The sequence below is a fragment of the Salmo trutta genome, chromosome 15, assembly GCF_901001165.1.
Source record: "Salmo trutta chromosome 15, fSalTru1.1, whole genome shotgun sequence".
Classification (NCBI taxonomy): domain Eukaryota; kingdom Metazoa; phylum Chordata; class Actinopteri; order Salmoniformes; family Salmonidae; genus Salmo; species Salmo trutta.
The window spans coordinates 17,117,996-17,145,906 of NC_042971.1; the positions used below are offsets into that span (position 1 = coordinate 17,117,996).

Consider the following 27,911-nt stretch of genomic DNA (forward strand, 5'->3'; position numbering starts at 1 on the left):
GCCACGTGTACCAACTGCGCATGCTTGAGGAGGTTTTACGTTGAGCCTGTTGGGTGGGACTAGAATGGATACAGTTTATGTCATAATTGACTTTTAATAGAATTTACGCTGCAGGTTTGGATAATGAATCGTAACATGTTCTGATAATTAGGTTAAGGTTATGATAAGGGTTGGCTAAAATGCAACACAAATTATTTTGGACATAATCTGTACCCCATCTAGCTATTGTCTACTGGGTGATCCCAACTTCCTGTGCAAGAAGATAAATGATTTCAGTGGCCTCACATGATTGTCTTGACAAGTCCTACACCCGTAGTTGAACGGGGAACTGCCCAATCATGGTCCTGTGGTAATAACAAGTGGGCTAGCTAATTCACTTTTGGTTTTACCTGAAAGCCTGTGTGGCAAAGTCGTTCCGTTAACCAAACATCTAACGTTACCCTGCTAGCTAAACAGCTAACTTAGCTAAGTAAGACGCAGTTAGCTATTCGACAACCAAGCATTTCTGCAGTGTAATTGATTACGGTCGGTGTCTATTTCATAATGTCAGGTACAGATTTTAGCTCTCAGAATGGGGCAGGAGGACCGCCGTACGCAAATGGTGAGTACTTTCGCCACGAGTTAACTATCTTCTGTTGGCTTTCTACCTAGATAAAATAATGTTAACTAGCTAGCAAGATAAGATTTTATCCGACCTTATCTGACTTGGCTTGTTAGCAAGATGGCCAGATTACTACAGTAGCTTGCTGCCTTGGTAATAATGCTAGCCATGAACGATGGCTGCTAGTAGTGGGCTAACTTAATATTGCTCTTATCGAGACCACACGTACACATGTTCATATAGATGGCTACGTTATTTGGATAGGTGTAAGTTACCGCGTTGATTCCCCAACTACGACAGGTAGCTAACATGTATCTGGCGTAGAATAGTTGAGACAAGTCAGATAAGTTGGCTAACGTTAGCTAGCTAAACTTGGTTATGCTCTAGAGACACAAATTGCAGCTAGTTGGCAATTCGAAATCAAATTGTATTTTTCACATGCTTCGTAAACAGACCTGTGTATACCAATAGTGTATATAAACCCTGGATTGCTTGTACTACGTATTGGCCAATAAGAGGCTTTGAGGCCACCGGTCGGCCATATTGGCACTCCTCAGAAAAGCAGTCCTCCATAGGAATGAATAGACTTCTACAGTATTTTGTTTAAATGTTTGTAGATGCATCTTTTATCTTATGGTAGAGAAATTAATGTTCCCTTCTCTACCATAAACTGCCTCCAATGTTTTAGAGTTAATCTGTAGATTATGGTTTATCATTCATTTCAGTTGACTGATTTCCTTATCAACTGTAACTCAATAAAAATGTTGCATTTGTTAAATTATTCAGTATACAATGTTGATCCATCCTCAGTTTTCTCCTGTCACAGCCATTCAACTCAACTGTTTTAAAGTTACCATTAGCCTCATGGTGAAATTCTTGGAACGGTTTCCTTGTTCTCCGGCAACTGAGTTAGGAAGGACGCTTGTGTCTTTGTAGTGGCTGCATTGAAACAACATCCAAAGTGTAATTAACTTAACCATGCTCAAACCTCACTGGTCTTTGTGGTTGAATCTGTTTGAAATTCACTGCTCTACCGAGGGACTTTACAGATTAATGTGTGTGTGATAAAGAGAAGGTAGTAATTCAAAAATCATGTTAAACACTTATTGTACATAGACTGAGTCCACGTGTGACTTGTTCAGGACATTTTTACTCCTGAATTTATTTAGGCTTGCCATAACAAAGGGTTGAATAATTATTGACTCAAGACATTTTAGATTTACATTTTAAATTAAAAAAATTAAACACAATTCCACTGACATTATGGGGCATTGTTTGTAGGCCAGTCACAACACATTGCAGTTTAATCCATTTTAAATTCAGGCTGCAACACAACAAAATGTGGAAAAAGTCTGTCTATACTTAATGAAAGCACTGTTGTGCTAGCTAAACATTTGGCTATGAGCTAGCACTGGCGTTATGGAGATTGAATTAAATTAAGTAATATTGCTAGGTAGTCATCTAGCTGTGGCCATCTGGCAAGTATCAACAAGGGCTTTCTACAAAATCGCAACATTAGCGCAGCTAGCTAGAGAACATTGGAATCTACAACAGACTAAGAAACACACACGGGCATGCATTGCCAAACAATGCTACTGCCACCTTCTGGTTTGGCGTATTTAACAAGTCTGAGTGGCTGAAGACTTTTAGGTCTTTGCTGTGTGAGCATGAGATTTGGACTACCCTGTTCAGAGGTGCTAAGTGTTGTGTAATTTTTGACAATCCTACTCGTGTCTGACCTATTATGATTGAACTCCCTAGGCTAGAGTTAATCTGGCTTAGTTTTTTCCTTATCTCTGCATTAGAGGCAATTAAATGCCTCTACTCCAACATTGGTCTATTAACTCTGATCAAACCAAGATGCTTCAAACATCTTACTAACAGAAGGCATTCCGTATGTTCACTAAATTACTGTCCTATTATGTTGGTAGCAAAAGCTAGCACTCCAGTGTTAATGTTCTTGCCAAAGTGGATTTAATCTATGCTGAATTCATCCAACTTCACTTATTGTTTCCACTTTAAGACGATAGACACTCGTTGCTATACAGGATCTACTTGCTGTGACTCTATTCTTGCCTGTCGTGCTCATTTGCCTCGTCTTACTCTTTAATTGGCTGAGCAGTTGTACTCGGCCCAAGCCAGGTTCACTGTAATTGGAGGAAGCCCTCAACATGACTGCTGTGGCCGGCCGTTAGCTTCATTTTGCCAATTTCCCCGGGGCTGCCTAGAAATGCTGGGATTATGGTTTTTGTTTACACTATTGAGAAGTTTTCTAATCAGTCTGTTCCTCTCTGTTCACACTCACTGTCAGTAATTCCAGGTGAGATTATATTCTTTTCTGTAAGTGTGTTGAGTAAGTGTGTTATTGCTTTGTCAGTCTGTCCACAGATTGTTTTCCTTATTTTGGAGGCCTGGAGTCTATTTAAATCCTAATTTCCCTTGCTGCATTTAGCCTAATACTTATGCTGCTGTCAATGTTATCTAGCCCAAATATTCCTTCAGAGAAACAAACTGTTGTAGGCCTAGTCAACCAACACTGCCATGCAGTTCATAGTGTAGTAATGAATATTGGTTGTAGAGAGATTTTCTTCATCTGCGTTAACTGGCATGTAAATGAGGCAGTCGGCTATTACTGATGTAGTTTGTTTTGCGTGTCCTGGGCTGGACATTTCACTTCAGGACCAATATAGTCTAAAATGTGCAAACTCTGCCCACCCTGGGCACTGTGCCATGCAAAATTAACCTCTATGTTTTGAATGCAGACTATAGGGACATTCACATGGGATGTCAGAGTATGGTGCTTGTCTTTAAGTCAAACTGGCCTGGCGTCATCTAACCTCTTAAAATTTTCCTGTCTTCCAGGTCCATCACAGAATCCAGTAGAGCTGCAGCCACCGGGACCGGGTTACATGGCCCACCAGACTCCATACAACCCAATGCAAGCCAAGGGCCCTATGCCTCCCGGCCCTGGACTCTATAACTCCGGTCCCTACCAGCCCATCCCACCAGTCAGCTCTAACCAGGCCCTTCTAGGTCAGCCCATGTTAAAAAGGCCTCCTATGGGACCTCAACATTCCATGACCCCACCTCAGTCTGCCAGCCCTGGTCCAGGCTCCAGGATGCCCCCAGCGCATTCCACCCCTCCACCTGTGTCTGCTAACAACTACCAGCACCCCCAAGCCCCAGCCTGGCAGTATGGGGGGACTCCACCGATGGGAGCTCCTCCATCAATGGGGGCACCACCTCCTATGGCCATGCCTCCCCTTAGGCCTGTGGGTAATCACATGACCTTCTCGCCCAGCCTGGCAACTCCCCAGGCCTCCTCGGCGGAGTACAGCACAGCGCCACCTGTCTTCCACAACGCCTCGCAAACCCTGGGGCCTCCCACCTCGCTCCAGGGATACACCCAGCAAGGTAAAACACAGTGCTGGAGGGAGCGGTACAAAGGCTGCATGATTAACACAGTGTTACATATTCCACAGCTGTTTGTTTCTACAATGAAGAACACTTTGTTGAAAACTTGAGATATCATTATGATCTTATGACATGTTATGGTTGTTTTGTCTGTGTAATGACACTCCACGTCGGTGGCACTGGTGGTGGTTCAGCCTAATATTTTTTTAGAGCTAACCCAAGATGGACCACAGCCTGTCGTTTCCAGTGGGATTTTGTTTTTATCATAGTGGGCAGAATAAGCAAGGAGGTGGGCAGAGCCAAGCACGAGCTAGCAAGAACTGATTGGCGCATTCTAGCATGCCATGTCATATCTATTTGCCCTTGCACTCTAAACAATGTTTTTTTAAAATAATAATAATAATTGGGGGTGGGGGGCAAATGGTAGTCTACAAAACTTAGTCCACTTTGTTTGTAACAGATTCTAGTTTTGTGAATAGCGCTCTATTGAGATCAAATGTTCCATCGATGCCTGCCCGGATGCTTCAGATTTGCACATCCGGTGAAACATATGGCTCCTTGTTCTGTGGTCTAGCTAACTGATGTTGAAAGTGGACATTTCCCCCCTCCTGCTCCCGTTCCCACACGAACAGATCAGTTTGGCTACACGTGTCTCCTTGGCAGACACTCTTTACTCAGGAATACTTGTTCACAGGCCAAATTAGTTTGAGTAACTTCTGGTGACGTTATTGGAAGTCTATCATTTCCAGAGTTCTGAGATGGTTTAGTCACCACTTACCACCACTATAGCGGTATTTGTGGTGTGTGGATTATTTTTGGTCAGAAGCCACCAGTGATTCATGATCAAAGCCGTTATTGCATTATACAACATTGTGGTCTAAGAAATATCACATTATCTGGCTGACATAACTGTCTTCCTGTCTTCAGTTTTAACATGATTCACTCTAATCTGTCCAGTTTACTATTTTCATTCAGGTTGATTTGATGATTGAGTATTTATTTACACTTGCAATCTCTGAATGACAGGTCTTTGCTGTTGGAAGCAACATCAGATTGCTCTTATTTGGAATGCCCCAGTGTAGTCTGTCGTCCCCTAGAGGTGTCTTCCAGGTCATTGACATTAGCTAGGTCTGGGTCAGCCTCCTCAGCTGTCAGCCTGGCCACCTCCAGTGTAGGGTTATAATGCTGCTCGCCACGGGCCGTTTTCCCTCTTATGCACGGTAGTCCTCATATACCCCATGTCTTATAGGTTACATTGTCATGATGTGTAGTTGCCCGTTTTGTCGACGGTTATGTAATAGGTTAGCCTTGACCACAGCCGTTGTATCACAGTCAGGTTGATGTCTGGGCTGGCAGCACAATACTATGTAGGTGCCGTTTATGTAATATCCGAAATGTCAACCAAACAATTGTACAAGATTTTAGTTGATGTTGTGATAGGATACTGTATAAGAGTTATGTAATATGTGCAGCTAATGACCCTAAATGTTGTCCAGGCTCTGCCCCTCTTCCGATGAACCCCATGGCGGCTCCTCACTCATACCAGCCACCTTACGGCCGCCCCCCACCCACTACTGGACCCCCCATGGGCAATGCCACCCCTCCCCTTGGCCCCAAGACTGATGGTAAGGAAATATCAGTCCTGACGCCGTATTCATGAAAGGTCTGAGTAGGAGTGCTGATCTGTGATCAGTTTAGCCTTTTAATGAATAAGAGGGGAACCTGATCCTAGTTTGTTTACCTTACTTGTTGAAGAATCCACATTTATGTATTGTGGTTTATTTGTGTTTCAGTAGTTGTACCTTTCATTTTATAATTCTTTATTTTTTCCTCTGGGGTGGCGGGGTCTAACCTGGGGTTTGTCCATAGTGGAAGTAGCTCCCAACAGCCACCCCCTTGGGTCTCATTGCCTTCTCTGTCTTCCCACCATGCCAGCTCAGTGTGGGAGTGATGCTAGTGTTGATGCTTCCCACACTGAGTACGAGAACCAGGAGAATGATTTTGAGAGTCCAGGTGTGGTTTCGTCGCTGTCAGTGTGTTGTGTCCCCTGTGTAGTTTTGATGGACAATCACATTTGATCCATTGTCTTCTATTAGATTTGTTAACATGGTTTCGCAAGGAACAAAAGGCCTCGAACGTCCATGGATATTTCAGATATCACCTGTTTACATCTGACACTATTTCCAAGTTTGTCTTTGTCTGTTTTCTTCCCCCCATGTGTCCAATTTATCACATTGTCTTACTGTCTGTCATTGTGACTGTGAATTGGGTACATTGAATGCGTAATTTATATGTTCTCAACCCTGTGGCAATGAAACAAAGTACACCCACAACTGACCTGAAACATAACACAAACAACATGCCATCTAATTAGTAAGTTTTCCCAAATGTACCGCTTGTGCCTTTAAGTGCTTACACAAGTAGTAGTGTTTTGTTTGTTGTTTTAATGCATTTTTATTCTGACCCTTTTTAAAATGTTATGTTTGCACTGTAACAGGACACATGCCCACACCTGGTAATGGTGCTCAAGTTCCCAACAGCTTTGATCACTTGGAGATGGGCCCTAAAATGGGTCAGTCCTCCACTACATCATAGTGTCATCAGAAATGAATGACTAATATAACTTTTTAGTCCCCTAGATTTACTGTTAGCAACGCTAAGAACTGACATGAGGCCATTTTTGGTGCTTGTCCCTATAGCTGGCCCACTCCCGCCCCAGCAGCCAGGCCCTACTCGACACATGGGTCTGTCCTACCCCTCTCTACCCCCGGGGTACCAGAACACCTCGGCACCCCCTAACGCCGCTACCATGCACAATCCCATGCAGCCCTCGACACAGCCTTACACCCATCCTCAGCCATACCAGCAGGTAAGTGAACAGACTTCCATCTTTATGCTTTGTCAAACAAAATCCAAGACTTGAATTGGCAGTGTTTGAAATACTTTGCAGATATGAAACGGACAATCATATCAGTAATAAAAAATATCAAATTCCCAGTTTATCCTTCAAAACCAACTTTAAGAGGTGTTAAAGATGGGTTCTATTTGACTCAGGTCCATGATGTACGTACGGTAAGGCATTGTTGGCGGAATAGGTGGATGCAGTTGTAAATCACAGCTGCCCTGGCATTCAACCCCACTGGTGATCCAGGCAGTGCAAAAAAATGAAAAACATGTTTAAATTTTGCAACAAACCTATAGCTACGATTTGGTTATTTGGAGTTACTAAATACCTTTTTGAATAGGGCCGCAGCGCATTATTTACATCTGCAAGCATTGCAGCAAAGGCTGGACAGATATCTCTTTAGTTTTAATATATTAAAATGCTATATACAGCTTCCAATAAGTGGACATTACAAAGGGCCATATTATTTCCAATAAAACAATGGGCAGTTTGGGACACAGTTGCACTTTCTTTTAACAAATAGGCTATGTCTAGCCTGCAAATTCTTTTTTTTTTGTCAATATGACTGTTCGCTGATTGAGTTTGACTCCCCTGGGCTAGCGTATCTATTTAGCAAGCTAAAAACACAGAGCCTAAAGCTAGCTGCTGGGAGGATGTCATGTCATTGGAGGTGTGGGTGAGTGACCCACCTTTTCCCCTCACCTTTTTTCAGTGGCTACTGCTAGAGAGGCAGGTGTCGTTTGGTTAGCTAGAAAGAAATGTACATCGCTTTCCTATGCTGAACTTGAACGACTCTTATCCACAGTTAGCATATCTCTTAGTTGTCGATCAAATGTATTTGACGTCGATCAAATGGGAGGGCAAGCAAGTTTCCCATTCAGTTATCAAAAGGTAGGTTGGCACAAGCATGCATTGGCAGGCAAGCTGCAGGCAGGCACGCTGCAGAAAGACGAGCAGGATTTTATTCCCCATTGTTTAAGTGCAATTTTGACAGCCAGCTACTTTTTTAAATTTATTTTTGTTTAAGTTTGAGAGGGTTTAACTTATGTTCCCTCGTTAGATTTTAGCTTATCTCGCTCTGGCTAGCATTAGTTGTTGATCTTGTTGATGTGCATAGGCAACAGAGGGGAGAGCTTAACGTTTCATGATGGTTTGATCAATAGGACTGTGAAGATCCCAAATGTGAGAGGACTCGCGTGGTATTTACATATTTGCAGAAATCCATTCAGGTGTATTTTTGTGGCTTTTGGCGAATGCGTTCTGATGATCTAAAGTAGCGCTGTTGCTATTGCCTGTAATCACACAGTCCAGTTCAAAGTGATTGATGGCAGGCACGTGTTGCAAATGGCTTATTTGCATATATGCCTACTGAATCTCTGATTGGCTATGGCGCACCGTCTGCGTCGACTCCGGTTCTGATCAAGACGGATGTTTTTATTAGGTTTTATTTACTGCAGTGTCTATTAATTGTCCAAATGCACAGTTGCTTTCCCACTCTGTACTGCTAAAGAATTTTCACAAATGCCTTACATTCTATAAATTTGTGAAAATGACCTTAACGAAGTGCTCCGAATTTTTTTTATTTTTTCCCTGGGGGTGTATATGAATTTATTTTAATTTTTCATGATGCTAAAATGCTGTCAGTTCCACTTTAAATTCTACAGTTCATAGCTGAACCTTCTGTATGATATACAGTCAGAGCTTAGCGCATGTCTGACTATTGAACACTCAGAAGTTTTTAAAATGAACTCATGTTGAAATAAGACATGCATAGACTGAAATATTGTAACTTACAAGGGATGCACTACTTTTTGATCAGACCCTCAAGGGTGTATCCAAGTTAAGTGCTGCCCTCGTTAATTGTATTCACCGGTTAACTGTCCTAATTTCCCTCCCCAGCCCTCTGCAGGTCCAGCCCAACTGAGCCCCTCCTTGTCTGGTTTGAGTCTGCAGTCCCAGACCCCAGAGGCCCTGAGGGTGGTCAACCTGCTGCAGGAGAGGAACCTGCTCCCTCCGGGCCCCGTCACCCCTCCTACGCCCTGCCTGCCCCAGGACCTGCAGAAAATCAACTGCCACCCAGAGTGTGTAGTAGTTTGCCTGGCATTGTTTCTCAACGTCAACCCTCCCACCACAATGTTGAATATCGTGTGTTAATGTGCTTGAACTTGGCCCTACATGTAAATAATATGTACTGGTTCTGACCTGTTGTGCATCTCCCTCCTCTCACTACAGGGTCTTCCGCAGTACCCTGACCAGCATCCCCCAGACCCAGTCTCTGTTAAACAAAGCCAAGCTCCCACTCGGCTTGCTCCTCCACCCCTTCAAAGATCTCTCGGTAAGACATTGCCCACTCACTCCCAACATGCAAAACATGCCCAACCTTCAGTAGAATCTTTCTTCTACCAATCCCACTTCTGGTTAAAGATCAAAGGATACATATAGCCTAGAATAATTGTCTTCAATCTACGCATCTGTGATCATGCTGAAATGTAATTTGATTTTAAGATTTGTGTGGTACTTGACATTGATGATAGGCTATGACAAACTTATTGTTTCTCTGTGCACTGCAGCAACTAGCTGTATTATAAGTTACATTATTCAAGAGCCGATGGGTGTATATACAGCATTTAATTAAAATGTATGTACTAATCCCAGATCGCCCCTTAATTGTTTTGGTTTGTCTGTGCACTGCAGCAACTGCCTGTGGTCACCTCCAGCACTATAGTGAGGTGTCGCTCCTGCAGGACGTACATCAACCCCTTCGTGACCTTCCTGGACCAGAGGAGATGGAAGTGTAACCTGTGCTACCGGGTCAACGACGGTGAGGACCACAGCCACCAAGCTCCTCTCAAATGACACCCTGTTCCCCATATATGGCACTTCCTTTGACCAGATCCAATGTTCATTATTGAATTAAACGCTAAAATTAGGTTCCAAGTGAGAAGTTAGGCTGGTCTGAAGCTGAAAAAAGAATGGAAATTCACACGAGCACCACAAGGACTAACTTCACCTATGCTCTACCAAGGTTTTCAAGCACACCGCTTTGACCTAAACGTCCAGAATACCGTTAACCTGCCGATACTAGTGCTGGTGGACAAGGACAAGCCTGGGTGCTGCTCTTTTCTGACTGTGACGATAACCTCCGTCTTTGTTTGGTATAGTTCCAGAGGAGTTCATGTACAACCCAGTCAGCAGATCGTATGGCGAGCCACACAAAAGACCTGAGGTCCAGAATGCCACCCTCGAGTTCATTGCACCATCAGAATACATGGTAAATACACATGTAGTCTTTCAAGCTTGATTGTCTATATTCTGCCTGAAAATGTATATATATGTTGCCCCCTTTAATCCGCTAATAAAATGCAGATGACGTGAGCTGGGTGCTACCGCTGCTGTGTTCATGAAGTGATTCCATCAGGCTTTGATGTGCTAAAGTTTTTTTTATAATTTACTGCGGTTTTTCTAGGTTTACATATATTTTGTCTGCGTGTTAGTCTATGTATTGACGTGGTGAAACCTGTCATACTCAGCTGAGACCTCCCCAGCCTGCTGTTTACCTCATCGTGCTGGACGTATCCCACAATGCCGTGGAAACAGGATACCTAGATATCGTCTGTCAGTCCCTGCTAGAGAACATCAATGCGTATGTATGATCAACGTCACCACTGAGACACATGGTCCGTTTTCTTATGTTCTCGGCTTAGTAAACTAACATTTTCCTGAAGTTTTTAGTGAAAAAAACTCGCTTGCTTTAAAGCGTTTCGTCTCCAATAACCCCAAAACAATGTAGCTTTTAACAAAAAAAATAGCGTCCTGTGACTGTCTGCTGAACAAGTCCTTCTGAATGCCTGTCTGTGTTCCAGGCTCCCTGGGGACTCGAGGACAAAGATTGGCTTCATCACATTTGACAGCACCATCCACTTCTACAACCTCCAGGAGGGCCTGTCCCAACCACAGATGCTTATAGTCTCCGACATCGAAGGTGAGAGTAAAACAAATTAGAGCGAGACGATTGTGAACATGGGCCGGCGCTCCTTTAAATTGCATTGCAATCTGTTTTGTCTGTTCTATTTGTGTCTGGTAAGAAAAAATGAGAAGGAGCAAGGGTTTACAAGCTTCATCTGTAGACTAATTCACTGCCTAGAAGTGATCAAATACTGTACTATTAAGAGGTCAAAATAGTCTAATGTTCTTCTGTGCTGTCTTTTCTCCAGATATATTTTTACCAACACCAGACAGCCTTTTAGTGAACCTCAACGAATGCAAGGAGGTAAGGAGCTCATATTCCCCAGAGACAGGCTAATGTAAAACGAAAAGGTTATGACTCAAATCTGTCAAACAACTCACCACATTGCCTGAATTAATCAAGACAGACTCACATTGGGTCATTTAGTTTTGCCTCAGCCTCTCTTTAGCTCTGTTTTGCATTTCAAAACATTATGTAAATGTCTTTCTGTTTTTGCAGCTGGTGCAGGATCTGCTGAAGAGCTTGCCCCAGATGTTTGGCAAGACCATGGAGACCCAGTGTGCTCTGGGCCCGGCCCTGCAGGCAGCGTTCAAGCTGCTGTCGGCCACGGGAGGGCGCGTGTCCGTCTTCCAGACCCAGCTGCCCAGCCTGGGTGTGGGGGCTCTCAAGTCCAGAGAGGACCCCAACCAGAGGGCTTCAGCCAAGGTAGAGACTAGAGAGACCGGTTCACACTGGTTTATACGTTCTGCATCTGAAATTGCACCCTATATGTCCCGTACGTAGGGAATACTGTGCCATTTGTGATGCATCCACATTTCTAAGTGTGTGCATGCCTGTTGTGCAGCGGTGGCTGAAACATGATAACTTCAATCCCGAAGATAGGGTTTCAGAAATGTGTTCTGCATAATATACCCCCTTTTTCTTTTTTTTCAACTGTTGTCTGTGGTGCTCATTGTGTTGTGTGGTGATTCCCCAGGATATCCAGCACCTTTCTCCTGCCACAGACTTCTATAAGAAGCTGGCCCTGGACTGTTCAGGACAGCAGGTGGCTGTGGATCTGTTCCTACTGAGCTCCCAGTACTGTGACCTGGCCTCTTTAGGTGAGTGGCGCCTTCAGCCGCATACATCTGCACTACAATGTGTGATTGTTTACGAAGTCACCTTATTCCACAAGCAATCAGTGCCCTGTGCATGTCTCTGATGTATGTTACTGTATGCGTATTGCTGGTGACAAATCCAATTTCCCCTTGTGTATACAACATCATACTCTGGCTGGATTCATGTGTAATCTCTCAATCTTCTCTCTCTTTCGTCAGGTTGCATATCCAGGTACTCAGCAGGAAGTGTGTACTACTACCCCTCCTACCACCAGCAGCACAATCCAGCCGGGGTAGAGTGCTTCCAGAAGGATCTCAAGAGGTACCTCACCCGCAAGATCGGCTTCGAGGCTGTCATGAGGATACGCTGCTCTAAAGGTGACAACTTTTTTTCACTGTGCTGATTTTTATTGTATTATGTGAAAGCAGCAGCGCTTTAATTGTCTCAGACAAATGTCCCTTTGGGGACAATGCATCTTATATCTTAAATCTGTGTGTAAATGATTTGCTGATTATCTCAATGCTCATTGATGAAGGATAATGTTAACCCTGTGAACTTGTGAGTCTGTCCCTGCTCCAATAGATTACTTTATCTGGGAGGATAAACTTGAAATGAATTTAACTCCAATCTCTCTGACCCACTTCAATCTATTTTGCATGTTGATTATTGTGAGAAGAATATCCAACTCAAACCCCTTTAACCTCATGTAGGTTTGTCCATCCACACGTTCCATGGGAACTTCTTCGTGCGCTCCACGGACCTGCTGTCTCTGCCCAACGTCAACCCGGATGCAGGCTTCGCTGTGCAGATGTCCATCGAAGAGAACCTGGTGGACATGCAGTCGGTCTCCTTCCAGGCTGCTTTGCTCTACACGTCCAGCAAAGGTATACTGTCTGGAGCTGCTGGGGGACTCTGTGATAGTATAGGGGGGTTTACCAAAAAGATTCATTATTTTTCTGTGGGATTTATTTGGTTGACACTCAGTGTATACGTCCCAAATAGCACACTATTCCATGCATAGTGCCCTACTTTTTACCAGGACTCAAAAGGCTCTGGTTAAAAAAAGTGCACTATATAGAGAAAAGAGTTCCGTTTGGGACTCGGACTCCATATTTGTAAACGTGAGCCATGAAAGGGTAAGAAGGAACACTTTTTTTTTTCTTTTTTTTAACTGAAATGTAAACATGTTGTTTCTGAAGTGCAATTGAGTGTATTTTTATTTGTTTCCTTACTTGACCAATGTTTATATTTCATATGTATACCCATTGTAATGCTGAAACAATAACTAGTTTTTTTCTACAGGAGAGAGACGAATCAGAGTCCACACCATGTGTTTGCCTGTTGTCAACTCCCTATCAGACATCTTCGCTGGGGCTGATGTCCAGGCCATCACTTGTCTGCTGGCTAGCATGGGTAGGTCGTTTGTTGGTGTTTGTGTGGTTATTAAAGGCATGTTTATTTCCATCACGGTGAAGTCCTTAGTGTGTCCCATCCTGTGATCGTTAATGTCTCATAGTGAGAGCAGGCTTGTCATCCCCACCCTACCATTGCTGCCTAATTTGCATGGACAGATGGTTGTAAGTGATATCAGATGGTTGCCTGGTTACCGTGACCTTTGAGGGATCCAAGTGGCTAAATGAAACTGACTGTGGACTAATCTTCATATAGTGTGTTGATGGAGGTTTTACCCAGGTCTATTCAGTCACTGTAATATGAGGTATCATTATTATTGATAGTTTACCCCTATAAAGCAACAAATGATTGAACCCAATGGTTGCTCTTTGTAATGAAGGCCATGACTACAAACATGTACTGTACATTCATCTAACTTGTGAATCACAATCCCTGAGACAAACGTAGCTGAGGTTTGAATTCGGTTCTTTTTTCCTGGTGTGTGTCTCCTCTTGCTCTCCAGCTGTGGATCGTTCAGTGACGGCTAGTTTGAGTGACGCCAGGGAAGCGATGACCAACGCGTCCATCGACTCTCTGACGTCCTTCCGCACCTCTGTACTCACCATCCAGCAGCCTGGCCTCCTGGCCCCTGCCTGCCTCAGACTGTTCCCCCTCTACATCCTCGCCCTGCTCAAACAGGTACGCTATCCACCCACTCTCTCCCTGGCTAGTCCCCTGGCAGTCTACGGCTTCGTCTCAAATGGTACCCTGTTCCCATAGGGCTCTAGTCAAAAGCAGTGCACCATGGGCCTCCCGAGTGGCGTAGTGGTCTAAGGCACTGCATCGCATGCAGTGCTACAGGCTTTACTCCAGACCCGGGTTCATTTCCCAGGCTGAGCCTCAACTGGCCTGAGTCCCATAGGACGGCGCAGAGTTGGTCCAGTGTCGTCCGGCTTAGGGGAGGGTTTGGCCGGTGGGGCTTTACTTGGCTCTAGCGACTCATTGTGGCGGGCCGGTCGCCTGCGAGCTGACCCCGGTCGCCTGCGAGCTGACCCCGGTCGCCTGCGAGCTGACCCCGGTCGCCTGCGAGCTGACCCCGGTCGCCTGCGAGCTGACCCCGGTCGCCTGCGAGCTGACCCCGGTCGCCTGCGAGCTGACCCCGGTCGCCAGTTGAACGGTGTTTCCTCCGACACATTGGTGTGGCTGGTTAAGCTGGCGGGTGTTAAGGAACGTGGTTAGGCGGGTTGTTTCGGAGGACTCATGATGTCACCTTCGCCTCTCCCGAGGCCGTTGGGGAGTTGCAGCGATGAGACGATTGAAAAAGGGGGTAAAATACCCCCCAAAAAGCAGTGCACCATTAAGAGAATAGGATGCCATTTGGGATGAAACCTACCTCCCACCAAACAGGATATTCCTGTAGTTCTATTACAACTCGGCATGGCTTACGTCTTGGAACAGAAACCAGCTTCAAAACACCATAAGAAATCTAGTCATATAAACTGACAATGTAAGACCCAGCTACTGCGATTTGTTTGAGTCTCTCCTTCATGCTTTGCTCATGTCGTTTTTGTTCTTTGATCCACAGAAAGCCTTCCGAATGGGTACAAGCACCAGACTGGACGACCGTGTGTTTGCCATGTGTCAGCTGAAGTACCAGCCCCTGGTTTACGTCATGCTGATGATCCACCCAGCGCTGTACCGCGTGGACGATCTGACTGACGAGGTCAGGGCTAGGGGAAACCCTGATGTTCACATAGATGGATAATGCTAATAATGAGAGAAGCTATATTTTCTTGTAGTTTATACAATGTTATATTTGATCATGTCTTAAATGATATAACGCATACACTACATGGCCAGAAGTATGTGGACACCTGCTTGTCAAACATCTCAATCCAAAATCATGGCCATTAATAGGGAGTTGGTCCCCCCCTTTGCTGCTATAACAGATGTTCATTGTTGCAGGTACTTGCTTCCATTTTGAGGTCAGGGTTCTGTGCAGGCCAGTCAAGTTCTTCCACATCTATCTCGACAAACAATTTGTCTATGAACCTTGCTTTGTGCATGGGGGCATTGTCATGCTGAAACAGGAAAGGGCCTCCCCAAACTGTTGTCTCAAGTTGGAAGCACAGAATCATCTAGAGTCATTGTATGCTGTAGGGTTAATATTTCTTATCACTGAAACTAAACAGCCTGAACCATGAAAAACAGCCCAAGACCATTAGTCCTCCTCCACCAAACTTGACAGTTGGCACTGCATTGGGGCAGGTAGCGTTCTTCTGGCATCTGCCAAACCCAGATTCGTCCGTTGGATTGCCAGACAGTGAAGCGTCATTTGTCACTCCAGGGAACGCGTTTCCACTGCTCCAGAATCCAATGGCGGCGAGCTTTACGCCACTCCAGCCTCCGCTTGGCATTGTGCATGGTCATATTAGGCTTGTATTATGCAGCTGATCGGCCATGGAAACCCATTTCATGATGCTCCCGACAAGCAGTTATTGTGCTGACGTTGCTTCCAGAGGCAGTTTGGAACTCGGTAGTGAGTGTTGCAACTGAGGACAGATTTTTACATGCTTCAGTACTCTGCAATCCCGTTCTGTGAGCTTGTGTGGCTTCGCAGCTGAGCCGTTGTTGGTCCTAGACGTTTCCACTTCACAATAACAGCACTTAGTTGACCGGGGCAGCTCTAGCAAGGCAGAAATTTGACGAACTGACTTGTTGGAAGGGTGGCATCCTATGATGGTGCCACGTTGAAAGTCACTGACCTCTTCAGTAAGGCCATTCTACTGCCAATGTTGGTCTATGGAGATTGCATGGCTGTGTGCTCAATTTTTATACAGCCGAATCCACTATTTGAAGGGGTGTCCACATACATTTGTTTATCTATCCATGGTTCTGCTTCCATCTGACGTGTGGATATATTGTACGTTTCCGCTTTATTGATTGTAATTATTTTATTAGCTTTTCCCCTCTTTTCTCCCACCACAGGGAGCCCTGAACATCAGTGAGCGCACCATCCCCCAGCCCAGAGTCCAGCAGTTGTCTGTGGAGAAGCTGAGCAGAGATGGGGCCTTCCTCATGGACGCTGGCTCGGTTAGTAGAATGATGCATTTATTTGTTATGGACAGATGCAATTCAAGCATTGACATATCCTGAGTCTGATGCATTACACCATCATGCTTTAGCTTGCCCTCATTTAAATGATTTTATTTTATTAAGGAATCTGTCATTTGGCATACAACCTAAATAGACATGCAACACTATCTATCTACAGTGGATTTTTCTGGAGAAACGGACCGATGGATAACATGAACACAATCTTGACTGACGTCTCCTTTGTCCTAACAGGTGATCTATCTCTGGATTGGAAGAAACTGCAACCCCAACTTCCTCACGCAAGTCCTGGGGCTCCCAAACTACGCTGCTGTGCCTCTGAACATGGTAAGGAACCTAAACACCTGCTCCCATTTTTCACTCTTAGCCCAGCTCCTCTGCTCCTTTCAAGGTTCTGTATCGCTCACCAGGACCTCTGTATATATTATACTGTATTTACATGTGGTAGTTATCTCTTGTTTGTTATATGTATATATTTCAGTAGTGCTGTTTTAAATGATGCACAACAGATTTCCTAAAAGGGGTGCCATAAAGATATTTCATTATGATGGTGTTGAATCTCCCAGAACATGCTCCCAGAGTTGGACACTGCAGAGTCCCAGAGAACCAGAGCGTTCGTTGGCTGGCTGAGGGAACAGAGGCCCTTCTTCCCCATCCTGCATGTCATCAGGTAGGCATTAGGAACAGTGGTGTGGCTTTACTAGACTAGAGCACTTGGAGAGTTCAGAGGCAATGTCTCTGTTCCAAATTGCACCCTATTCCACTTACAGTTTGACCAGGGCTGTTGAGCTCTGGTCAAAAGTAGTGCACTGTATGGGGAATAAGGGTGCAATTTGGTTGCATACAACGTTTGATGTTTTCCTTGGGTAAACAAAGGCCAAAATAGAATGTGTAATATTTAGATCCGGTTGAACTCATTGACAAAGTGTTGACAGCCTACCGAGTTTTGTTGACCTGTCAACAGGCTCAAGTCAATTCTGCGAGACGATGTGTGAATGTTGTGGATCCAACCTCCCTTTTCTGTTCCCTTTCAGGGATGAGAGCCCACTGAAAGCCAGCTTCTTGCAGAACATGATAGAGGATCGGACAGAGTCGGCCTTGTCTTACTATGAGTTTTTACTCCACGTCCAACAGCAAATCTCCAAGTAAACCCAGCGTATTAAGTCAGTCAGTCCTGGGAACATCAGTGTGTGAACAAACGGTGGGAACCTGTCAGGGACTGCTGCCTCTCACAGCATCTTCGGTTGTGGCTCACCATTTTTGTGTGCATCATTGCCTTTCCTGAAGATTGCCCCCAGCCGCAGACTTTCTTTCAAACGAATCAAACTTTGTGTGGTAAGCAGGACATGGACAGAGGTGACTAAGCGAGGTCTGATTTCGCTGCTGGTTTGACTATTTTTCAAGCTGGAACAGCTTGTCGAAACCAGGGAACTCATGATACGATATGTACGTCAATGATTGAGGAAATCAGTGTTTATTCTCAAAGAACAAGGTTTTCTAAGATCTTTTCATATACAGTTCTGGCTATGGATGGCAAGTCTTTTGATCAAAAGCATAGTTGTATTTGCTAATAAAATAATAGAAGTATCATGCTAAAGGCCATGTTGGAGTATCGCCTGCCCTGAGGACTTATTATTGGATGTCACCTTGAGCGTAAGAATATCTCAGCTACAATAATAATGATCTACCGATTTTAGTTGTGAAGGACAGATGTATGCTTTATTTTGGTTATTGTGTCGAACAAATCTAGGCTTAATGCAAAGGCAGAAATGTAGACGTTTGAAGGCGAACTAACCTTGTTATAATTTGCTGCCTTTCGAATGTTGTTGACTAAACAATGCAATGTTGTCATCTCTTGGGTCCTGGTCTGTCCTTCTTGCACCCTTTCTTTGCTTTCTCCATCTTCTCTCTCACTTGTCATGGACATTCGACACCTCTGAAGACGTTGCTTTGTTTAATATGAGAATCCCGATCTGATTAAATCCTCTAATTGCCTTCTATGGGAACTTTTTATTATTAAACCTCCTGTTTAAATACAAACGCTATATATGAAATATTTTAATATAATAGGATATGGGAAATTCTTGAATACAGACATAAAGCCATTGTGATCTTTAAATCATGCTTATTGATACTTGTGTATTGAAAAGACTACATTATGGTAAAGAATTGTTGATTTTAGTATGAACATATTAAGGTGAAATGACGCTAAGAAAATAAAATGTTCTGGAACTTTTTAAACCTAATTGTGGTTTGTCATGAATGAGCAGGATACGATTAACATGGATGTTGTCTCAAATGGTATGTCATTTCAAATTCCACTGTCGTAACTGTGATTATTAGTGTGAAAAGCAATACGAACATAGAATGTTTTCTGATACAAAACTTAGAAGTAATGACGTAATAAATAGTGACTGTAAATCTGATTGTACCTCACAAGTCATACCTTTCCTGCAGTTAACGTTTCTACATTTGACAAGGCCAGAGGATGTTGCTGTTCTGCTCTCAATCGCTCTATGGTTTTAAGATATTTGTTCTTGTGGAAGTTTCCAGAATTAAATCATAGTAATATAAAATGTTTGAGTGTTTTATTCCTAATAGATGTTGAAGTAGTTTGCCCAAGAGACGGCAGGTAGGCGAGTGGTTAGAGCGTTGGGCCAGTAACGGAAAGGTTGCGAGATTGGGTCTGACAAGTTAAAAATCTGTCTTGCTGCCCCTGAACAAGTTCCTAGGCCGTCATTGTAAATAAGAATTTGTTTAACTTTTATAACCAACCATTGATTTGACCGCCATCCCCGGCAGCCGTGATTCTTTGGCTAAACTGACCTAAACCATTTCCCATGCATTGTCAATGGGGTTTCTAAACCAACCCGGATGTAATAATTCTGCCCACCGGTTAGTACCGGTTAGTTTTGTGGCGCTAGTCTAATTTCCCCATAGGGAACACTAAACAGAAAGAGGTGTATATTTCTTCGCCCAGCACCGGTCACTGAGTTAGCAAGCTGAAATTGGCTAGTGAGTCACAGAAATGTACGTTAAGCCTATTCATTATTTCAATTCGATTGGACTTATTTTAATCAGCATGGCTTAACATAGCACTGTTGGAGATATAAACACAACCATTTCGCTACACCCGTAACATCTGCTAAACATGTGTTTGTAACATATACATTCTTGCTGGATGGATACTTTGATAGCAAACATGCTAGCGCTGCTAACTAGCTAATGCTAACGGCGCTAGCTAAACTCCTGTTAGGCTGGACACACTACATTTTTAACAATTCTTTTTTTTCTAATAAAAAGTAGTTCATTGCATCCGCGGTGGAGCCCAGTTTCACAATATATCCCAGCAGCCTGTCGTAGTTTTGAAGTTATCACGAAAAAAAAGCAGGCCTTATTTTAGGGCATTTTCACGCTGCCAGCTCCTATTAGTTCTATTGAGCACTGTGGCACCAACTCGCCTTCCGAACGTTCTAATCCCATTTTGTTGTACAATGTCACAATGGCAGCTTCGCTATAGTTGGCAATGGAGACCTGCTCACTTTGTTTACAGTTCAAATATAAACAACAAAAAATGACTCGTTACTCTGAGGTGGTCCTATTGTTTACTATAGGGAAATATAGGTATGTCTATTTTGCAAAATCTCGCAATGTGTATATTTGGATTTTTTTTTTAAAAAGTGGACACCATTTTAATCATGAGAATCTCTTTCTAAAGTTAATTATGGAAGGCTGGACAGTGTATCTCGTTGTCATCGAACGCTGAGCTCCCCCCATTGTTTTCCTATGGAGAAGCATGCTGGTATATTTGGCCAAATATCTCGCAATGTGTATATTTTAGAGGTCGACCGATTTTAATCGATTTCAAGTTTTCACAACAATCGGTAATCGGTATTTTTGGCCGCCGATTTTAAAAAAAATATATATATATATATATATATATATTTTTAAAACCTTTATTTAACTAGGCAAGTCAGTTAATAAAGAACACATTCTTATTTTCAATGACGGCCTAGGAACGGTGGGTTAACTGCCTTGTTCAGGGGCAGAACGACAGATTTTTACCTTGTCAGCTTGGGGATGCAACCTTACGTTAACTAGCCCAACGCTCTAACCACCTGCTTTACGTTGCCAAGATAAGTTGCTAGCTAGCATTAAACTTATCTCATAAAAAAATCAATCATAAACACTAGTTAACTACACATGGTTGATGATATTACTAGTTTATCTAGCCTGTCCTGCTTTGCATATAATCGATGTGGTGCGCATTCGCGAAAAAGGACTGTCTTTGCTCCGTGTACCTAACTATAAAAATCAATGTCTTTATTAAAATAAATACACAAGTATATATTTTTAAACCTGCATATTTAGTTAATATTGCCTGCTAACATGAATTTCTTTTAACTAGGGAAAATGTGTCACTTCTCTTGCAAACAGAGTCAGGGTATATGCAGCAGTTTGGGCCGCCTGGCTTGTTGCGAACTGTGAAGACTATTTCTTCCTAACAAAGACAGCAGACTTCGCCAAACGGGGATGATTTAACAAAAGCACATTTGCGAAAAAAAAGCACAATAGTTGCACAATAGTTGCATATCTCCATGTACCTAACCATAAACATCAATGCCTTTCTTAAAATCAATACACAGAAGTATATACACTGCTCAAAAAAATAAAGGGACTAACATCCTAGATCTGAATGAATGAAATAATCTTATTAAATACTTTTATCTTTACATAGTTGAATGTGCTGACAACAAAATCACACAAAAATAATCAATGGAAATCCAATTTATCAACCCATGGAGGTCTGGATTTGGAGTCACACTCAAAATTAAAGTGGAAAACCACACTACAGGCTGATCCAACTTTGATGTAATGTTCTTAAAACAAGTCAAAATGAGGCTCAGTAGTGTGTGTGGCCTCCACGTGCCTCTATGACCTCCCTACAATGCCTGGGCATGCTCCTGATGAGGAGCATGCCCAGGCGTTGTAGGGAGGTCATACAGGCACGTGGAGGCCACACACACTACTGAGTCTGTGGTGCAACGTGTCGTTGGCGGATGGAGCGAGACATGATGTCCCAGAAGTGCTCAATTGGATTCAGGTCTGGGGAACGGGCGGGCCAGTCCATAGCATCAATGGCTTCCTCTTGCAGGAACTCCTGATACACTCCAGCCACATGAGGTCTAGCATTGTCTTGCATTAGGAGGAACCCAGGGCCAACAGCACCAGCATACGGTCTCACAAGGGGTCTGAGGATCTCATCTCGGTACCTAATGGCAGTCGGGCTACCTCTGGCGAGCACATGGAGGGCTGTGCGGCCCCCCAAAGAAATGCCACCCCACACCATGACTGACCCACCGCCAAACCGGTCATGCTGGAGGATGTTGCAGGCAGCAGAACGTTCTCCACGGCGTCTCCAGACTCTGTCACGTCTGTCACATGTGCTCAGTGTGAACCTGCTTTCATCTGTGAAGAGCACAGGGCGCCAGTGGCGAATTTGCCAATCTTGGTGTTCTCTGGCAAATGCCAAACGTCCTGCACGGTGTTGGGCTGTAAGCACAACCCCCACCTGTGGATGTCGGGCCCTCATAGCACCCTCATGGAGTCTGTTTCTGACCGTTTGAGCAGACACATGCACATTTGTGGCCTGCTGGATGTCATTTTGCAGGGCTCTGGCAGTGCTCCTCCTTGCACAAAGGCGGAGGTAGCGGTCCTGCTGCTGGGTTGTTGCCCTCCTACGGCCTCCTCCACGTCTCCTGATGTACTGGCCTGTCTCCTGGTAGCGCCTCCATGCTCTGGACACTACGCTGACAGACACAGCAAACCTTTTTGCCACAGCTCGCATTGATGTGCCATCGTGGATGAGCTGCACTACCTGAGCCACTTGTGTGGGTTGTAGACTCCGTCTCATGCTACCACTAGAGTGAAAGCACCGCCAGCATTCAAAAGTGACCAAAACATCAGCCAGGAAGCATAGGAACTGAAAAGTGGTCTGTGGCTACCACCTGCAGAACCACTTTTTTATTGGGGGTGTCTTGCTAATTGCCTATAATTTCCACATGTTGTCTATTCCATTTGCACAACAGCATGTGAAATTTATTGTCAATCAGTGTTGCTTCCTAAGTGGACAGTTTGATTTCACAGAAGTGTGATTGACTTGGAGTTACATTGTGTTTAAGTGTTCCCTTTATTTTTTTTAGCAGTATATTTTTAAACCTGCGTATTTAGCTAAAAGAAATCCAGGTTAGCAGGCAATATTAACCAGGTGAAATTGTGTCAGTTCTCTTGCGTTCGTTGCACGCAGAATCAGGGTATACAGAATCTGGCTCGTTGCGAACTAATTTGCCAGAATTTTACGGAACTATGAAATAACATTGCAGGTTGTGCGATGTAACAGGAATATTTAGACTGATGGATGCCACCCGTTAGATAAAATACGGAACGGTTCCGTATGTCACTGAAAGAATAATGTTTTCGGGATGATAGTTTCCGGATTTGACCATATTAATGACCTAAGGTTTATTATATTATAGTTAAGTCTATGATTTGATATTTGATAGAGCAGTCTGACTGAGCGGTGGTAGGCAGCATCAGGCTCGTAATAGTCAAAGGTATATGGTTTAGAGAGAAGTAGTCGACGCGTCATAATTCCTGTAATAACTTGCGGCTGAACTTGAAAGGGGTTCCTTCGTTATTTTACCGTTCATGTCTTCCATAGAGAATGTCTTGATCTACTTCAAATAAGGTCTGTGTTTTGTGCTTAAACCGCCTCGGTGTTTTGATACCCGTGTAAATCTCACTAGGTAACGTTTGTCAACATATATTCATAAATCCACTCTACAATTTTTTTTATCTTCGCTTATATTGATCAGAGTTATATCCTATGGATATCTACACAGTTATAAAATTGGCAAGGTGGTGTAAGCCTAACCCAAACACATACCTTATTTTAAATTAATCTAAAAATATCCTATGGAATAAATGAAGGAACCGCTTTTCAGATTTTGCTAGGTGTCATGGGAATTATGACTCGCACTTTGGTAGTCAGTTCTTACCATGCCCATTATTAAAATAGGATTTCCTGCATATAGAAATTACAGTTTGTGTTTTCAGCATTCATCACAGGTAACTTAAACTCTATTTTTATTATTCAAACAGTTGAGAGTATTTGTCTCCTAAGCAGACTCTAAAGTATCGTTGTCACTTCAGAGCTGTGTGTGTGTGTATATATATATATATACATATATTTAAAAAAATCATCATAATAATCGGCCGATTAATCGGTATCGGCTTTTTTGGTCCTCCAATAATCGGTATCGGCGTTGAAAAATCATAATCAGTCGACCTCTAGTATATTTAAATTTTTTTTGTCAATTTGGACACCATGTTAATCATGAGTATCTTTCTAATGATGTAAGGCTGGGCATTGTATCTCGTTGTCATCAAACGCAAAACCAGAAATAGTCAGAAGTTGCCATTTTTTCCCCTACTTCCTCGTTATGCAGACAAACACAATTGGCACCATTGAGGTGCGGATGTTTACTTTCTACACGAGTTGTTATTTTTCAGTTTCGTCCTAAGAACAGATTGTAGTGGTAAAATAAAAAAGATACATTTTTTTTGGTGCCATTTAGGCTAAATGGAATTTAAGCTTCACTCCAGTGAAAACCGGCTCTGCGAACGTTCGATTCCATTCATTTGATATGGGCTAGTGTTTTAGCTTAGCCAACGTTCTGAAGCCGTTTTTCAGCCTTGGGTGAATTTTGACTCGTTCTATTGTCCAGCCTACTTATGTGGATGCCTCCATCTACTTCCCAAGAGCAGCAGACCGGTAAATCAACTTTTCTTTCGAACTTTGTAATCATCTGTAAAGTTGTTTTACATGCAATCATGCTAGCTAGCTATATATTTTGACACGTCTGCCCCGGCACCTGCTTCACCGGCCATGACGGGTGATGCAGGTAATTATCACATGCATACTCTCCCTCACTTGGGGCTCTATTCAATCACATCCGCATAGCGGTTGTTTTGGTGGTGTCTGAGGTGGAACTGTGTTAAAGCTGTCAAATTCACAAGCGGCTCCTGGCCTTTTTCCTAAAACGCACATGGCCTTTTTCCTAAAACGCACATTGCCGTTGGCGGCACGGAGTCGCGTTAACAGAAATCTCATGCAGCCCTGTTTACAAGTTAAAACACTGGAATTTGAGACATAATCTACACCTCGATTAGGCTGATATAAATCCTCATTTAGTTTAATGATTTTGAATTTGAGCGTCATTATTTATATATAACCCACACTGTCTCGTTCACGGTGTAGATTCGTGACAATGATCAAGAGCAGCTGCTTGCCGATTTGACAGATCCAACGTCAGACACCGCCAAAACAAGCTATGTGGGTGTCAGCTATCGCTGGTTAATGCTTGATCTGATTGAATCTAGGCGTTATACTCATTCACTCTGTTTACTTGTATGATTATTGTCGGTTAAGAAAATGATGCCTCTCTCTTTTAGATCTGCCACCCCAAGTAGTTCAGCTGTAGTCACAGCAGTCCTCTGCTGTGGTATTTAATTTACCGGCTGCACCAGTTCCTACTTCACTTGCCTTGAAGGGAGAAACTTTTGAGGATTCCCAAATGGATACAGGTAATTCAGAATTATATTACATTCACATATGCTCAATCCCACCAACAGATGTGCACACAAACATGTTGTTGAGCTCTATACGTACTGTCACTTTGTGCATCTCCTTTTCAGCTCTGCAATGCTCTCCACCACTGCCTGACAGCCTCACCCAGAAGTGCATACACTGGGCCTATAAAGACTGACAAAGCAGAGATGGGTGGGTGACAACTTAAAACACAACATGCACACACACTCCCTCTCAGTCACACACACATTATCCCCAATGTAAATACATTGTAGTTACTTGTTTATTTTATGTATGCTCCATTTTATTTGAGGAAAATGTGTGCAATAAAGTTTGTTCACAGTTAAAGCAATGTCTTTGGTTTATTGGATATTTCTCCGTATTAAATGTGTGACATTTTACATTACATTTAAGTCATTTAGCAGACGCTCTTATCCAGAGCGACTTACAAATTGGTGCATTCACCTTATGATATCCAGTGGAACAACCACTTTACAATAGTGCATCTAAATCTTTTAAGGGGGGGGAGGGTTAGAAGGATTACTTTATCCTATCCCAGGTATTCCTTAAAGAGGTGGGGTTTCAGGTGTCTCCGGAAGGTGGTGATTGACTCCGCTGTCCTGGCGTCGTGAGGGAGCTTGTTCCACCATTGGGGTGCCAGAGCAGCGAACAGTTTTGACTGGGCTGAGCGGGAACTGTGCTTCCTCAGAGGTAGGGAGGCGAGCAGGCCAGAGGTGGATGAACGCAGTGCCCTTGTTTGGGTGTAGGGCCTGATCAGAGCCTGAAGGTACGGTGGTGCCGTTCCCCTCACAGCTCCGTAGGCAAGCACCATGGACTTGTAGCGGATGCGAGCTTCAACTGGAATCCAGTGGAGAGAGCGGAGGAGCGGGGTGACGTGAGAGAACTTGGGAAGGTTGAACACCAGACGGGCTGCGGCGTTCTGGATGAGTTGTAGGGGTTTAATGGCACAGGCAGGGAGCCCAGCCAACAGCGAGTTGCAGTAATCCAGACGGGAGATGACAAGTGCCTGGACTAGGACCTGCGCCGCTTCCTGTGTGAGGTAGGGTCGTCCTCTGCGAATGTTGTAGAGCATGAACCTACAGGATCAGGTCACCGCCTTGATGTTAGTGGAGAACGACAGGGTGTTGTCCAGGGTCACGCCAAGGTTCTTAGCACTCTGGGAGGAGGACACAAGGGAGTTGTCAACCGTGATGGCGAGATCATGGAACGGGCAGTCCTTCCCCGGGAGGAAGAGCAGCTCCGTCTTGCCGAGGTTCAGCTTGAGGTGGTGAGCCGTCATCCACACTGATATGTCTGCCAGACATGCAGAGATGCGAATCGCCACCTGGTTATCAGAAGGGGGAAAGGAGAAGATTAATTGTGTGTCGTCTGCATAGCAATGATAGGAGAGACCATGTGAGGATATGACAGAGCCAAGTGACTTGGTGTATAGTGAGAATAGGAGAGGGCCTAGAACAGAGCCCTGGGGGACACCAGTGGTGAGAGCACGTGGTGCGGAGACAGATTCTCGCCACGCCACCTGGTAGGAGCGACCTGTCAGGTAGGACGCAATCCATGCGTGGGCCGCGCCGGAGATGCCCAGCTCGGAGAGGGTGAAGAGGAGGATCTGATGGTTCACAGTATCAAAGGCAGCAGATAGGTCTAGAAGGATGAGAGCAGAGGAGGGAGAGTTAGCTTTAGCAGTGCGGAGAGCCTCCGTGACACAGAGAAGAGCAGTCTCAGTTGAATGCCCAGTCTTGAAACCTGACTGATTAGGATCAAGAAGGTCATTCTGAGAGAGATAGCAGGAAAGCTGGCCAAGGACGGCACGTTCAAGAGTTTTGGAGAGAAAAGAAAAAAGGGATACTGGTCTGTAGTTGTTGACATCGGAGGGATCGAGTGTAGGTTTTTTCAGAAGGGGTGCAACTCTCGCTCTCTTGAAGACGGAAGGGACGTAGCCAGCGGTCAAGGATGAGTTGATGAGCGAGGTGAGGTAGGGGAGAAGGTCTCCGGAAATGGTCTGGAGAAGAGAGGAGGGGATAGGGTCAAGTGGGCAGGTTGTTGGGCGGCCGGCCGTCACAAGACGCGAGATTTCATCTGGAAAGAGAGAGGGGAGAAAGAGGTCAAAGCACAGGGTAGGGCAGTGTGAGCAGGACCAGCGGTGTCGTTTGACTTAGCAAACGAGGATCGGATGTCATCAACCTTCTTTTCAAAATGGTTGACGAAGTCATCCGCAGAGAGGGAGGAGGGGGGGGGGCAGGAGGATTCAGGAGGGAGGAGAAGGTAGCAAAGAGCTTCCTAGGGTTAGAGGCAGATGCTTGGAATTTAGAGTGGTAGAAAGTGGCTTTAGCAGCAGAGACAGAAGAGGAAAATGTAGAGAGGAGGGAGTGAAAGGATGCCAGGTCCGCAGGGAGGCGAGTTTTCCTCCATTTCCACTCGGCTGCCCGGAGCCCTGTTCTGTGAGCTCGCAGTGAGTCGTCGAGCCGGCCTGGAGGATAGGGGACAGAGAAAATCAAAGGATGCAGAAAGGGAGGAGAGGAGGGTTGAGGAGGCAGAATCAGGAGATAGGTTGGAGAAGGTTTGAGCAGAGGGAAGAGATGATAGGATGGAAGAGGAGAGAGTAGCGGGAGAGAGAGAGCGAAGGTTGGGACGGCGCAATACCATCCGAGTAGGGGAAGAGTGAGAAGTGTTGGATGAGAGCGAGAGGGAAAAGGATACAAGGTAGTGGTCGGAGACTTGGAGGGGAGTTGCAATGAGATTAGTGGAAGAA

General features: G+C 44.3%; 1 protein-coding gene and 1 long non-coding RNA gene across 3 annotated transcripts; both read left to right on the top strand.

Annotated features, from left to right (window-relative positions):
• Nucleotides 1-78: 78 nt before the first annotated feature.
• On the top strand, nt 79-19,063 carry LOC115148568 (protein transport protein Sec24A). 2 transcript variants are annotated; one of them, XM_029690567.1, is made up of 24 exons: nt 79-601; nt 3,464-4,015; nt 5,512-5,640; nt 5,951-6,028; nt 6,513-6,587; nt 6,715-6,884; nt 8,820-9,001; nt 9,153-9,255; nt 9,615-9,741; nt 10,082-10,191; nt 10,451-10,563; nt 10,784-10,902; nt 11,135-11,190; nt 11,386-11,592; nt 11,864-11,987; nt 12,204-12,362; nt 12,696-12,869; nt 13,288-13,398; nt 13,901-14,076; nt 14,963-15,100; nt 16,366-16,470; nt 16,726-16,818; nt 17,058-17,161; nt 17,526-19,063. In XM_029690567.1, exons 1-24 carry the CDS (start codon nt 544-546, stop codon nt 17,638-17,640), a joined length of 3,378 nt encoding a protein of 1,125 aa, XP_029546427.1. In that variant the 5' UTR covers nt 79-543; the 3' UTR covers nt 17,641-19,063. The 2 variants fall into 2 exon arrangements, with proteins under 2 accessions (XP_029546427.1, XP_029546428.1); XM_029690568.1 differs by lacking the exon at nt 5,951-6,028 and having other exon boundaries at nt 80-601.
• A 4,820-nt stretch (nt 19,064-23,883) lies between these two features.
• LOC115148571 (uncharacterized) lies at nt 23,884-25,489 on the top strand. The gene is made up of 3 exons (XR_003866690.1): nt 23,884-24,325; nt 25,006-25,137; nt 25,249-25,489. It is a non-coding gene; the product is annotated as an uncharacterized LOC115148571 (long non-coding RNA).
• The last annotated feature ends 2,422 nt before the right edge of the window (nt 25,490-27,911 follow it).